At 51.1% G+C, this 14,614-nt stretch overlaps 1 protein-coding gene across 9 annotated transcripts in view; it reads left to right on the forward strand.

Annotated features, from left to right (window-relative positions):
- meis2a (Meis homeobox 2a) overlaps positions 1-14,614 on the forward strand; it is an 89,558-nt gene that overhangs the window by 12,268 nt on the left and 62,676 nt on the right. For all 9 annotated transcript variants that reach the window (XM_076299540.1, XM_076299543.1, XM_076299541.1 and 6 more), the window contains exon 7: positions 1,031-1,145. In XM_076299540.1, the coding sequence (XP_076155655.1) occupies positions 1,031-1,145 (115 nt within the window). The remainder of the gene's footprint in view (positions 1-1,030; positions 1,146-14,614) is intronic.

Genomic DNA, 14,614 nt, shown 5'->3' on the forward strand with positions numbered 1-14,614 from the left:
GTGTGTGTGTGTGTCTGTGTGTGTGGAGTGAGGAGGTGACGTGGTCTGCATGTCCCCTCTCCTGACTGGAATGGCAAAGGAAATTCCACCTCTTGCCTGCCTTCGTGTGTCGCAGATAAAGCTTTTCCTGTACAGTAGAAATCCTGTTTCCCTGGACCAGCAGGACCCTGGCAATGACCAGGAAGGGTGAGGAGGAGAGGCCTCTCACAACTTATAAACCCACCATTTTACTCACGGTGTGTGTGCGTGTGTGTGTGTGTGTGTGTGTGCGTGTGTGTGTGTGTGTGTGTGTGTATGTGTGTGTGTGTGTGTGTGTGTGTGAGTGAGAGAGTTATTAATCTGTGTGTCAGGCGTGCCGTTCTTTGCCAGACAAGAGAATCACTTTCATATCTTATTTTCATTTCTGACAGTCCTGGTGATTAATGGCTCTTGTGGTGTATGTAGACTTTTTACCTCAGTAGTTTTTTTTTCACTCAACGCGGAAGTCTCAATTGGTTATGGTATAAACTAACTTGACATTTTTCCGCCACATGTGTTTAGACAATTCTACAGCGCTTGTTCAGAATCTGATGGTACATTAAATACAGCCGTGATAGACTCTTACGTGCTAATTATGCTGTTAGGCCATAGACTTTGGTGTGAGTGCCAGCGAGTTTAAGTCGTGCCCAGCTCGCCGAGGCTGATGGAGCTGTTGATTAGTCTTGTGTTGGTATGTGTGTGTGTGTGTGTGTGTGTGTGTGTGTGTGTGTATTAAGGGGGGCATGCCTCTGCAGCCTGTGATAGAGTCAAGAGCTCTCTGGGCTGCCCTGCAGAGCCTCGCAGATGTCCCTCTCACATTTCCAAGTCGCTCATGTGGTTTCTCTCTCTCTCTTCCCCCTCATTCCCTCTCTCTCTCTCTCTCTCTCTCTCTCTCCCTCTTCCTCTCTCTCTTTCCTTTCGCTCTCTGCTCCTGGTTTGCGGTTTGGACTGGGCTTGGGGGACCGCTGGGACGGATGGATCCCTTCTGTCAACCCTGTGTGTGCGCGCGCAGAACCCTGCCTCCTGGAGAGACCACGATGACGCCACCTCCACACACTCGGCCGGCACGCCAGGGCCCTCCAGCGGAGGACACGCCTCGCAGAGCGGCGACAACAGCAGCGAACAAGGTGAGATGCTCTTCCCTGTCCGACACTCGAAAACCCCTCCACAGCCAGCCACATGCACACACAAACACACACACACACACACACACACACACACACACACACACACACACACACACACACACACACACACACACACCATATAAACGCACCTACCTTACCCCAGGGGCAGTGTTTTTCGCCCACAAGGGGCAGCCTGTGTGGGGCTACTTCCCCAGCGCTACCTGCCCGCCGGGGCTCCTGCAGAAACCTCAGTGTGTACACTGGTAGCACATCAGCCCGGCCAAGATGGATGGAGCCTCTCAAAAGCCCCTGACAATCCCATACATCGCCCAGCGCTAATGTTGTCAAGCAAATTAGCGCTCGCGAGCGTCAAATCCCACGTTACACTCGGGCCGAACAGCCCTGGCATGCCAACCCACACGTGCACACACACACACACACAAACACACAAACACACACACACACAAACGTCCCGCTAGCCACCCAGACATACTGTAAACATATATAGGCCACTCTGTGTATGTAGCCCAGCTTATTAAGTGTTCTAAACTGTTGCTATTTAAGCAGAAGGGCGGTGGTAGAAGTGGAACTGAGCACTAAGAAAAGCTTTGTGATTAATTGGATTTTTCTGCCAGTTCTCAGTAACATTTAAAACATATTAACTTTGCCAGCTCAACAGTGGTAATTACAGCTCAGAAAGGCTTGTGTTTTTATCTGGCTTGGGTCTGCCAGATTGAAATAATGCTTCCTGAAAAGTCTACGCCTGCCCCTACTCCATTTTCCCCTCTTGTGCAGATCACATTCGTTTTCTATCAATGTGTGTTTACTCAATCATTGCTGTCTCTCTGTTCTCCCCCTTTCTCGTGACCCATTAGAAATACATTGAATTGTGTCAACAGCGACGTAAAGGAACAATCGTAATGAATGCAGGAGTAGTATGTCTCTCTATATGGAAGCATTTTCTGGTTATCCTCCAGTCTCTCTCTCCTTGCCTGTCTCTCTCTCTTTCTCTCTCTGTCTGTCTCCCTCTCTTCCTCCCTCTCCCTCCCCCCCTCCCCGGTTGTTTGGCGTGTTTGCGGAACGCTCCTGAGAAGGCCCGGAGATCTCGTTTCACTGGTGAGCGCAAGCTCCTGGGCCACATTCGGAGTTTGCATGGAATTTCATCACACAGCAGCCATCCCCCCTCCACACACACACACACACACACACACACACACACACTCCCCCCTCTCTGCATCTCTCTCCCTCTCTCACACCCTCTCTCCCCCCCAAGCAAACAGCCAGACTGTTGTCATGTCCAATCGTGGCTATCATCTCACCCCGTTAGGCAATCAAACCTATCGATGGAGCACTCTGTGGTGCAGACAGTTTAATCAGTCTGTCTGCCTGGTGCCTTTTGAAAATGGCTCCCGCTGCAAAAAGAAAAACTGTTAGTGACCACAATGCCATACTTACAAGCAGACCTCTGTGGCCTGAGCTTCTCCTGTCCAGTCTGGTTGCATCAGAGGAATTGCCCAATAGGTCGGAGAGGACCTGCTGTGTGTGTGCGTGCATGCCTGGTGTGTGTGTGTGTGTCTGTGTGTGCGTGTGTTTGTGCGTGTGTGTGTGTGTGGATAGCCAGTGGAGCTGCCACTCAAGGTGAAGCACACGTTCTGCTGGCCCTTGGGCACTTGGCAAAGTGGAGAGGAGTTATGAAATTTAATGTTGCCATAAAGCAATGATTTTAGGCCTATGACGGTTTAAAATACATTTAAAGCGCAGTTGGCCTCCGTCGTTTTTCTTTTCTTTATGTGTCTAAACGTTGGGTAGGCAAACAAGCGTGGAGCTCAAAATAGCCCTAAGTGGCCGGCTATGCATTTTCCCGACCCGCTATGGCCCTCGCCGGCCATCCTTACTTACTCCACTTCTCCTAAGTCAGTCGAGAGACGGATCGACTGAGAACATCTAAGGAAAAGGGGGCAGCTGCACGAGAACGATCGAGTGAGGAAGCGAGGGAGGGAGAGGAAGAAGAGAAAGAGATAGAGCGAGGGTGGTGGGGGGGAGAAAGAGAGAGAGAGAGTGAAATGTACTGCCTATTGATTATCTTACACACATAAGTACAAGTGACCTGTAATCCACAGAGCACTTATCGACTCCCCTCTCCACCGGATCCAGTAACAGCTGATCAATATGGGCCAAGGCAGTTACGGTACGGCACTGAGTGCCAGGCCCGACCCGAGTCCTGGACCGTGCCAACGCTGCACCTTTTGGCAGGAAATAAACACCTTCCTTCAGGCTACGAGTCGGAGGGATGGGAAAGGGAGGCAGAAGGGAGGAGAAGGAGACATAAAAGGGGAAAAGAGAAGGAGAGACAGAGAGAGGCAGAGAGGGAGAGTGAGAGAGAGAGAGAGAGAGTGAGTTGATGGCGGTGGCCTAATGAGGCCGTCCCTGCAGCCAGTTGTTTTGTGTGAGGCGCGCTCTGACCTTTCGCTTCGCTCGGGCGCCCAGTCGCCTCATTTTTCACATTCTTGCAATTACGTTAACGCTTGAGGTGCTCCCTGACTCTCAGCACCGGCCAGACCACACCACCCTGGGCTGAGAGAGAGAGAGAGAGAGACAGAGATAGAGAGAGGGGGGGGGGGGGGGGGGCTGGACTCCCGACATCCCCTCTGCAAGAGTCCCCTCCCTGACCTCTCGCACAACCCCTCCCTTCACCCCTCAACCACCCCCACCAACCCACAGTTTCATTAGTGCTGCTCAGAGGTCCCCACCTGAAAGGGAGAGCTTGGCCTCACTCTATAGAGAGAGAGAGAGAGAGAGAGAGAGAGAGAGAGAGAGAGAGGGACAGATAGAGGGACAGAGAAAGGGAGGGTGAGGGAGAAAAGAGGCGGAGAATGAGAGAGCAAGAGTTCAGAGGAAAGAGACTCCTACCCCCATGGGTTTATTTTTAGTGAAGCGGGAATAAAACAAGACCAAACAAAACAAAAACGGACACAAAAAAAAAGACAGGAGAGAAAGTGAAATCAAGTCTCTCTGTATGCCACCCGCTTAAGAGGTGCTCTGTGTGTAAACCGAGCCGCTTCCTCCAACCCCAACGTCTGGGCTGCCCTATGGGCCCTCACGCTTCCTCTGCTCCCCTTGTCCACAGACCGCCGAAATGGTTCTCATTACATAACGTCTGCAGAAGGCCTCCCTCACTCTCCCTCTCTCTCTCACACACACACACACACACACACACACACACACACACACACACACACACACACACACACACACACACACACACACACAGCACACAGTTTCTCCCTCACTCCCATGCTCTGTTTCTCTTTCCAAGGAGATGTGATGGCAACTTCATGTTCTCCATTGTTTCCATCTCCATGCTAATGAAGCCCTCAGTGCTGACACTCAGCCTATGCTTGTGGTTGGAAGACACGCAGAATGTAACTCATGCTATCCCAACAGACTCCTGTGTGTGTGCATGTGTGTGAATGTGAATGTGAGTGTGAGTGTGTGTGTGTGTGTGTGCTCCCGCAAACGCTTATGGGCAGATTTAGCACTCGGAGATTATAGCTGTGAGCAAAATTTACATTCGTAATCTGCCACTTGTATCTTCTATTTTAGCACTACCCCTGTACACGTGCCAGAGGAATAATTGAGCTGGTGAGAAAGCGGTGTGTGTGTGTGTGTGTGTGTTTGTAGTGGCTCCTCAAAGACTGATTTATTACAAAGGAGTGGCAAGGTGGAGCATGCTCTCGGCACTGGGTGCAGGACGAGCGTGTTTCGGCTGTCGATACATGTCTGATAAATTCGGCTCATCGGCCTACTTAATATTTCTGGAGAATTTCCTCTTAAAAGCTGTGCAGCTCAGCCTCAAGGCGATAGCAAGGGCTACAGCGCTGGCCTGCCTCTCCGAGCTCACTCACACACACACACACACACACACACACACACACACACACACACACACACACACACACACACACACACACACACCACCGGCGCTACGCATGCTAACGCTAACATCCAATAAACAGCGCCGATCCCTGTCAAAGCTTGCTTGTGGACACGGTGCCAAACGCCAGCGCAACCTCTGAAACATGCCCCAGTGTTTATTTTTCTCGCTCATTGTCTCAGTTTCTATGGTCATAAACATGGAAAAGTGTATGGAATCCCAGCGTCCGCAGGAGGGGGGAAAGTTTGTTTTTTCTTCCATGGCCCTGGCCGAGCTCACCCAAGTGTCCCCCCCCCCCCACCCTCCTTTTACAGCTGATTCAACAGCAAGGTAGGGGATCTCTCAGACTAGCTGCTGGAGTCCGCTCCCATAATTATTAGCTATGCATGAAAACCAAATCGAGGTTGACGTTTTGAGTGGTGAGCGAAAAAGCCCCTTCCATACGATTCCCTCTGTTTTGGTTCTTTTTTACTTGTTTTTTTTTTTTTTCTAAAAAAAAGATCCATTTTCGTACAGGGGAGGGGAAAAAAGGCCCAGCACGAGAAAAGCGTTTTGTACATTTTCTCAGCAATTGAGCAGCGATGCTCAGCTGCGGCGCTGGGGCTAAAAGGGAGGATTCCCGCGAGAGCCTCGCTGAGCTGATACTGGGGGAGCCGAGAGCCCAGCTCTATGGTGAGGTCAGCAGGGAGGGGTGCTGAGCTGCCCACAACACCAGTCCAAACCTCCACCCCCCCCCCCCTCTCCCCCCACCTCCCCCAGCTCACCAGCCCTCCATCCTGGGAGGGAGCCTCCTCGGGCCGAGCGGCTGTGGTGGACCTCACTCGAGAGGCAATCATTCCCACAAGGCGCCGAAACACCCAGCTTCAAACCCAGAAAGCCTCAGTGTGAACAGGCCCTGTTGGCGTATTGCAGCACCCCCGAGCACTGCTGTTTTGCTCTCTGCTGCCCTGCCTCGTCTCTGCTCCACACACTTCAGCACTATCATAGACATCATGGCACAGAGCTCACAGAACTATGAGATTGGACAATTACCATGGGGACGATTACCATGGGGAAATGGACGTTGGAAACCATGTGGCGTGGCTGTTCCTGGGTCCGGTTTTCAGTTTGTTTGCATGGGCTGTATTTATTTGAGTGTAAGGTGCGAACGACGAACATTGGAGGCATATGTGTGTATGTTGAAATGGGGCAGGGGGGTTAGTGGGAGAATATTTTGTGTGTGGGTGTGGGTGTTTGTGTATGTGTGTGTGTGGGGGGGGGAGGGGTGTTCTGGCTGTCTCTGAGTGCCTGTTAGAGTTTAATTTAGAGGAGTAATTAAAGCCGAATACTGCCCCATAAACAAAAGATAAACAATAAAAAAGCTGTGGTACCTGCTGTTTCACGGTCGTCACTCCCAGCTGTTGGAGAGCTGATCAGTTTTACACAGTCAGCCACCCCCCACCCCCCCTCTCTCTCTCTCTCGCCCTCCCTGGCACACCAGCACGTCACAGGCAACAGGCACCTCAGCATCTCCACGGGCAGAGGACAGTTCCCAGAGCCCCGGCTGCAAGGGCCTGAATGGAGGGGCATTAGGCGTGCTAATGGCTAATGGAGCGCGCTCCCCGGAGAGAGTAAACCATGGAATGTTTACTACATTATCAACAGAGGAGCTGTTGATTTGTGGTGTTTAGAATATCAGGCCCCCGGCTCGAACGGATCAGAGTCTTAATGTGGATGGCGACGAAAGAAGAATATTTTGTCTTTTGTTTTGTGGTAACATCATATTTTTTGAAGCAGAGCAGAGGAGGAATACACCAATATGCTTCAGGTGCTGCTGAAGATTCCCATTGCTTGACTGCTGCTACGAGAAAATAGAGGGGGTGCATCTGTTTCTGTTATTTTTTTTAGAGGGGGTGGGGGGTACAATATGATTGTTGTGCTGTGAGAATAGTTTCTGTGGAGGAAAAAAACAAGGGATATTTCCCTGATCCCATTAGCATAAGAGTGGCTAAATTATTCATGGTGAGTACTTAATCTATGGGGAAAAGTATACTTAATGCACATAGTTTTCAAATGGATCCCCGCTCTGCGCTGAGACCAGATTCTTGCTGGATTCAGCATTCAGAGGCATTTACGGGAAAGGGCCTCTCCGCGCACACTCCACACTCAGAGCTGTTTCAAGGGGCTGTGCTTTGAGGCTCACCCCTTCCTCAGTTTCCCTCTCTCACTCTCTCTCTCTCTCTCTCTCTCTCTCTCTCTCTTGAGCACTGCAGACTCCCTGGCCTTTTTCCAGAAGGTGATTAAACAGAATGATCATCTCTCTCTCTCTCTCTCTCTCTCTCTCGCTCTCTCTCTCTCTCTCTCTCTCTCTCTCTCTCCCTCTCTTCTCTCCCCCACCCCCTCTTGCTTGTTCTGTGCAACACGCTTTATTCTCTGGATTTAGAAAAAAGGCACATTAAAGCAGAGCGAGAGAGAAAAAAAAACAGAAGTAGTGCTAATGCTCTCCAGTAAGTCAGGGAGAGCACTTCCAGTAACGTCATCCGCCCTCACCACACACTCAACACTCCCTCATCCTCCTCTATCCTCCTCTCCTCCTCCTCCTCCTCCCCTCTTCCACCTCCTCCTTCTTCTTCCTCTGCTCCTCTTCTCCCTCTGTTTTTCAGATGTTCCTCTCTCTCTCTCCCTCTCTCCATCTCTGGCAGTGGTTCGTCCCCCTGACCCATAATCACATGCAGGCGTCACTCGATGCAGCCACACTAAGTGGGTCAGTCAGCCCAATGTGCAAACTAATGTTTGCTGGACATGGGGAAAAAATTACCAGAATGTATTCCTACGGCATTTGGGGAGAATGCGCACTATGCTCCATTAGGGAGAGAACCTTTTTGGGGAAAACAGCTTTTTGCCTTCCTCTCTCTCTCCTCTGCTCTCCTCCTCCCTCCCTCTCTCCCCCTCTCCCTCTCTTCTTCCCTCTCCCTGGACTGTGTTTCCTTTTGGGAGCATGTTGGTTGTAATTAAAAAGTATGAAGGGGAGGAGGCAGGACAGGAAGGCAATCATGATTAGGCACCATGGAGCACCAGGGACTTTTACTGCGTTTAACCTCTCAGGCCACAGTGAACAGAGAGAGAGAGAGAGAGAGAGAGAGAGAGAGAGAAGAGAGGGAGGGGCATAGCCTCTTAGACCACAGATAAAAAATGTCAAATGAGTTGGAGAAAAGATGGGATGAACAAATATGGGATGAGACAATGAGTGAGTATGAAAGAAAGTCAGAGTGAGTGTGAGAGAAAGGCAAGGAACAGGGAAGAAGACAGAGAGAGAGAGAGAGAAAACAAGATACAGGCTGGGTGAGATACCTCCCTCCTAAAAACACCTCCACTCCTCACCCCACCCTACCCCACCCTGCTTCCCCACCTAGTCGCCGTGGCAATGTGGTGAGGCAGAGGGCCTGATGTAATATGGCTAAAAGGGATTTGAGGCCACGCCTCCCCGGGGGGCTCTGGCCAGCGGCGTGCGTTTGTGCCCCTGTGTTTTCACAGCGCACCGCCTCCTTTTAGGCCGGCCCTCGTTTCTGCGCACAGGAATTTGTGCGGGGGTCTTGTTTTAGCAGGCCGCCCCTGAGGGGGTCAGCCAAGAAGTCACCCTTAAGAGGTGATAATCCAATTGGCCCAGACTCTCGCAGATTTGTTTTCCACCGAGTGCTGGGTGTGTTTATGTGACAGTCTGTGCGTGTGTGTGTGTGTGTGTGTGTTTGGGGGGGGGGTGGCATGTCTGTCTTGTGCGTGCATGTTTTCACAAGAAAGAAAGAGCGAGAGGTAGGAGAGAGAGAAGGAGAGAGAAAGAGAGAGAGGGGAGGGAGGGAAAGGAAGAGGAGGGGGAAAGAGAGAGATACACAACTGTCAGTAAAACAGACAGTCTGTCTGCGAGAAGGAGAGAAGAAGGGAAACAGACACACACTGAACCAGCATAAGCAACGACAGGCCCTGTCAGGTTTGACGTGACCCATATTCCCTCTCCCTCACACGGGTCCTCGGGTCCCCCATTATGGTTCAGGCGGAGGTTAGGGAGGCCTCTTCGCCTCCTGTCTCGGTCAGAGGCACACCTGCATGGAGGACCGCAGATCTACTGGGCCGTGCTCATCCAGGGGTGTTTAAGGTGTGCTTATTTGGGTATTAACCCCCCCGTCTCCTGAGGTCTGCCTGGCCCCCAGGCCCCTTTGTGTTTGACCAATGGGCCTTGCGCTGCATTCTACTTTCCCCTTTCTTCTTTGGCCCTCGGCTTTATGACCACTCCCTTCACGACCCCAAAACAGACAAACAGACACACACACACACACACACACACACACACACACACACACACACACACACACACACACACACACACACACACACACACACACACACACACACACACACATACTTTAACCCCCAACCATGAGTCCACACTCCTATCTGAACTCCACCCTAGAAGATTGCTTTGAAGGCGAGTGAGAGGCGTATAGGTAGGGGAGGCAGAAGTCCCCGGTGCAGGCGATCACCAGTGTGCAGTGCAGTGTGGTCTCGTCTGGGTGGAGCAGCGCGCTGGGAATCCAGAGCTTAGAGCAGTGGCAGCTATACCCTATAGGTACTGTCTTAGCAGGCAGCCGGCATCCAAGAGAGTGGGTCTTGAGAAAAAGAAGAGGAGGATGAAGGGGAGAGAGAGAGAGAGAGAGAGAGAGGGAGGGAAAGAAAGCAAAAGCACACACAAGCCAGCAATTTCAGTTTTCCTCCTTACCCGTGTTCTTCTCCGTGTCGCCTTCCTCGGGCACAACTAAAGTGTTTATGCAAATGTTTAGGGGCATTATTGCGTGTAAGCTCATTTCCGAGCCTCGATTTGCTCTCCTGGATGTGTTGTAATGAACGTTTGGGGGGTGCGCGTTGCTTGATTGGGGAACAAAAGGAAGAGCTCAGTCCCTACACAGAGAGCGCCTTTTTCACACACGATCAACTTTTGTTTCAGCCTGACACGTTGGGGAGGCAGAAGTGGTTGTGGTCTCCAGGAGGTGTTCAGTTTGACAGTAGTTAGTTGCCATTAGCTTTTGTTATTGTCGGCAAGCGTCTAATAATTTCTGATTACCCCAAGGAGACATTAGGAGTGTTAGTCAGCAAGGATAATTTCTTATTTACATGCCTGGAGCGGAGAGAGCGCACGCTCAAAGAACCGAGAGAGAGAGAGGGGAGCGTGTACAACACAACAAATCAGCATTGCCAAATGTGTCCGCAGGGCTGGGGGGTGCTGGTGCAACAGAACCTTCATTATGTGTTATGATAATTCATTTAGAAGGTTATCAATTTGAGAATAGAGGGGGCTGTTTTTGAGCACAGGGCAAAAATATCATTTCAAAAGAGAAGGAGCCAGACAGGGATGAACATGGTGGAAGCTATTCAAAGACCGTTTGCCCCCTGGTCTCTATCTCTCTCTCTCTTTCTTACTCTCTCTCCCTCTCTCTCACTCTCTTAAAGATTGTTCCAATTACACGGTTTCCATGTCTTTTTCGGCGCAACATACAGCTTAAAATTCTTCCCTGGCTCCGTGTTCTCCTCTAACATTAGCATGGTTTTACCCACTCAAAATGCAGAAGCCTGATTTTCCTTTAATGACACCCTTTTGGGGGTTTGGAGCTTGTTTTGGTCCCATTTGTTGTGATTGAGGCTTCCTAGCGATGCTCTACTTCAAATATTGTCTTTCTGTTCATTTAGTGAAGCTGTGCGAATTGCTTTTTTTTGTATCGGCGAGAGACGCAATGTTTTCTCTTAATTGTTCTTTGAAAAAGCGCCTCATTTTTCCCTCTCCTCCCTTGGGTTTTTAAAAGACATCTTCCCTTATGTTATCAGGCCAGCATGACTAAGCTCTCTGAAGAACAATTGGAGGAAGCTTTGGGAGAAGAGAATGGCTCAGAGACCAAAAGAGACGAAAACACTGCTATCGTACTCGACAAAAGCCGTCGTTATTTTCCACACTCGAAACATTTAAAAAGACACGTCTTATTTTCTTAGTCGTTATTCCAAAAAAAAAAGAGTAGGAAAAAAAGCTTCATTTTGTCTAACTGTGGGGAAGCGAGCTGCATTGTTTGGCCAGAAAGCTCTCTGGGACACAGTCCTCAGACAACCAACTGTCTGCAGGAGACATCTGTGAAGGCTGACCTCCTGACCCCAGAGAGAATGCTCTGAAGGTGGGGGGGGGGGCGTTGCCTTTACCCCTCACATGGCCTGGAGGACAGCCGCACAGCGCATGAGAACGAGCTCCATAACTATTAAAGAAGCACCACAGAAAAAAGACAGGAGAGAGAGGGAGAGAGGGAGAGGGAGAAGAAGGAGAGTGATAACTAGAGAGAAAACAAAGGCTGAGTGGGGCCAGAGCGCGTAGGACTGGTCTAGTTGTCTACCCCTACAGGCCTTTGCCGTCTCCGCTCCCTGCTCGCACCCCCTTGAGATGGTTCTCATCCTTTATGAGCTAAAAGGAGGCTCGGTTGGAAATGAAAGGTTACGGCTGGAGCCCAGCCGAGTGGAGTGGAGCCGGCGCCCGGGCCTGACGCTGGGCCGGCGCTCCCCGCCCGCACCTGCCACGGTGTGGGCGCCCGGCCAGGCCTTGTTTTGCGCGAGCCGGGCTCCCTTCGGTTTCCTGCGGCCGCCCACCACCTCCACCACCTCCCGCCGGCCGACTTGTGCGGTGGGAGATCAGCCGCTGGACGCGGCTATCGTAAACTGCCGGCCACGGATCCTTGGCCTTTTTCCTTCCCTCTCTCTTCCTCCCACCCTCCGCCTCTCCTCTCGTCCTCTCCCTCGCTCTCTTCACTCGCTCTCTTCGCTCGCACTCTTTGACTCGTTTCACTCTTGCATGGCTCTCTGGTGCTGCCGATGATCAGTAGCCCTCCCAACTTCAGAGAGCGCATCTCCAAGTGTTTTGTAGCCCCGCCACCCTCAACTCCTCATTTGCTGTTCCACGCGTATGATTATTACTTCATGAACGTGCCCGCGGTTCGCTTGCCTCGCCTTCACATTTCTACGCCTCTCTCCACCACCAGCACCGCCACCACCCCACCACACCATCCACCCCCCACCCACCCCGACTCCCACCCCGACCCCCCCCCCCCCCCCCCCCTCTTTGATTGTGGACTCCAGGAGCTCCAGGAGCTTCGGGGGGGCTGGCGCTCCCTCAGCCGCAGCCTCTGCCTCTGAAGCTCGGGCTTGATGGGAAGGCAAAAATTGAAAAGTCAATAACGGCTCCCCCACCTCAGCACCACCTCCTACACCCACCTACTCCACCACTGCCACCACCCCTCCCACCGTCCACCCTCCGACACAACACAGAACAAAAAAAAGTTTAAAAAGAGGAAAAAAAAAGAACGCTTAAAATGAGAGAAGAGCTTTTAAAGGGATGAAAGAAATCGAGCAGAGACATGAAGCGAAGTTAATGAAGTGCAACAGAGTAGGGTTCTTTTGTTGCTCATGGAGATGGAACTCTGAGACTCATCTCCAGGCACCATGATTAAGACAGCTCCACTGTAGCCCTGCAATGATCTACAGACAGAACCATCACAGGCACAGTCTAGCTGGACCTGGCATGGAAGGAAGAGCAGAATCAGACTCCAAACACAACTGGCATCATGGTGTTAACCCACGGTGGTCTATGAAATAAGGAGCGTTCCTCTCTCTTCTGTTTCTGGTTGTTGAAAAATCGAGGGACCCAGAATTCCCCAGCGGCCTGGTGTTAATGTCAGGGAGCTAATTAAGGAAATGTGTGAGGAATACATACTGGACCAGGCCGTTACACTCAGGTCAGTGTGCTGGGGTGGCAGTATTTTGAACCCTCGGCTAACCAACTCTTATTTTTTCACTGTCGTATTAAGGTGGCTCGCCCAGTGCTGCCACAGGAAGAGGGCAATTCTTTTCTCTGGGCCAGGGAGCTGTCAAAGCCCTCAAATCCAAATTAGGGCCAGAGACCGGGCAGTAATGAAACGACCTGACAAATTTACCTGAGGACGTGGGGACAAGTTGATGGGAGGCTCAGCAAAGCGCCTCAGTCCCACCACCGCTAATGAAAGGAAATTGTCTCCCATATTTGAGTTAAATGGCACCCATACCTTCCAATTAAATTCCTCCCGTTCTCCTATTAATCCCTTTGTTATTGCTGAATTTTCTTTTATTTTGAGCGGGCTCAGCCTCCACTACCTATCTGCCTGCCTGCCTGCCTGCCTGTGTTCCCTAACTGAGGGTGAAGACACTTACTTCACCTTGACACCCCTGGTGCCAAATCCTGCACGTTTTCTTTTCCCTTATAAATGGTAATAAATGATAATTAATTTCTCTTGGCGTCAATGGGAAGGGGGTGACAGGCAGCAGTTATTGACTTGTAAAGGAGCCAGTAGGTGAGTCTTGACAAGACACAAGCTGCTCCTTTTCTTGTAAAGGAGGATCTGATTTCTCCACTAGTTGGGTCCCCAGAGAGGCTGTTGTGCTCTTTCTCTGTCTCTCTGTCTCTCTGTCTCTCTCTCTCTCTCTCTCTCTCTCTCTCTCTCTCTCTCTCTGTGTGTGTGTGTGTGTGTGTGTGTGTTGATTGGGGACTCAGCTGTATGGAAAGAAAAAGGTTAGATACAAAAAAGAAATGTGAGTGAAGTTTCATTTTTTCTCCTCCCTTTTTATGTGTGGGAGTACTGTTCGTCATCAAGGGTGGGGAGGACGGGAGAATGAATGAAGCATGCCAGTAGCTGTGTGTGTGTGTGTGTGTGTGTGTGTGTGTGTGTGTGTGTGTGTGTGTGTGTGTGTGTGTGTGCCTGTGCGACAGCACAAAAGGCCAAGCGATAGCGAAAAGCGAGTCAGCAAGAGGGGAGACAAAAGCAGCGATCAGCTAACAAGACTCCATACGGGCCTGACTAATTTATGAGGGCAAACTGTGTTTCTGTGCGTCGAGAGAGGAGGGGATATAAACAGAGAGAGAGAGAGAGAGAGGGAGGAGGGGAGAGAAAAGAAGAAAGAAGAGAAGAGAGGAGCCCTAGGAGAGAGATGATATGAGAATTGAGGAGAGATGAGGAGAGGAGAGGAGAGGAGAGAAGAGTAAAGGAGTGGAGTGGAGAGGCAGAGGCAGGTGGAACCGATGAAAGTTTTCATTGACTCTGGTGAGCAGGCCGGGCCCCAGCCCTGGACCCCGGGGAGAGCTCCTCTCAGTTTGAACTTTATCAGGGGCTACGCTTAATCAATACACTATCGGAAAAAGAATTAATTACTAAAGCAGAATAAAACAGCTGCATTTTAAACCGTGGATTCATCAATTCGGTAATCTCGGGGCTTCAGCTCAGGTGCCAGGAGGATCACGCCGACTCTGTGTAATGAGGAACTATGGGAGTTTCCGCGCTCCGAAGCCACCCTCCTCCCCTAAACCACCCCACCCCAGCCCACCTCTCCTGGCCCCACCCAGGCCTCTCTCTCCCTCCGTCTGTCTCTATCTCTCTATCTCCCTATCTCTCTCTCTCTCACTCGCTCGCTCGCTCTTCCATCCCCGCTCGGACGGGCGAGGAATTCG

The sequence above is a fragment of the Alosa pseudoharengus genome, unplaced genomic scaffold (assembly GCF_046254945.1).
Source record: "Alosa pseudoharengus isolate Yale_2024_CS ecotype anadromous, Long Island Sound unplaced genomic scaffold, YU_APseudo_1.1 YU_APseudo_1.1_scf_22, whole genome shotgun sequence".
Classification (NCBI taxonomy): Eukaryota; Metazoa; Chordata; class Actinopteri; order Clupeiformes; family Clupeidae; genus Alosa; species Alosa pseudoharengus.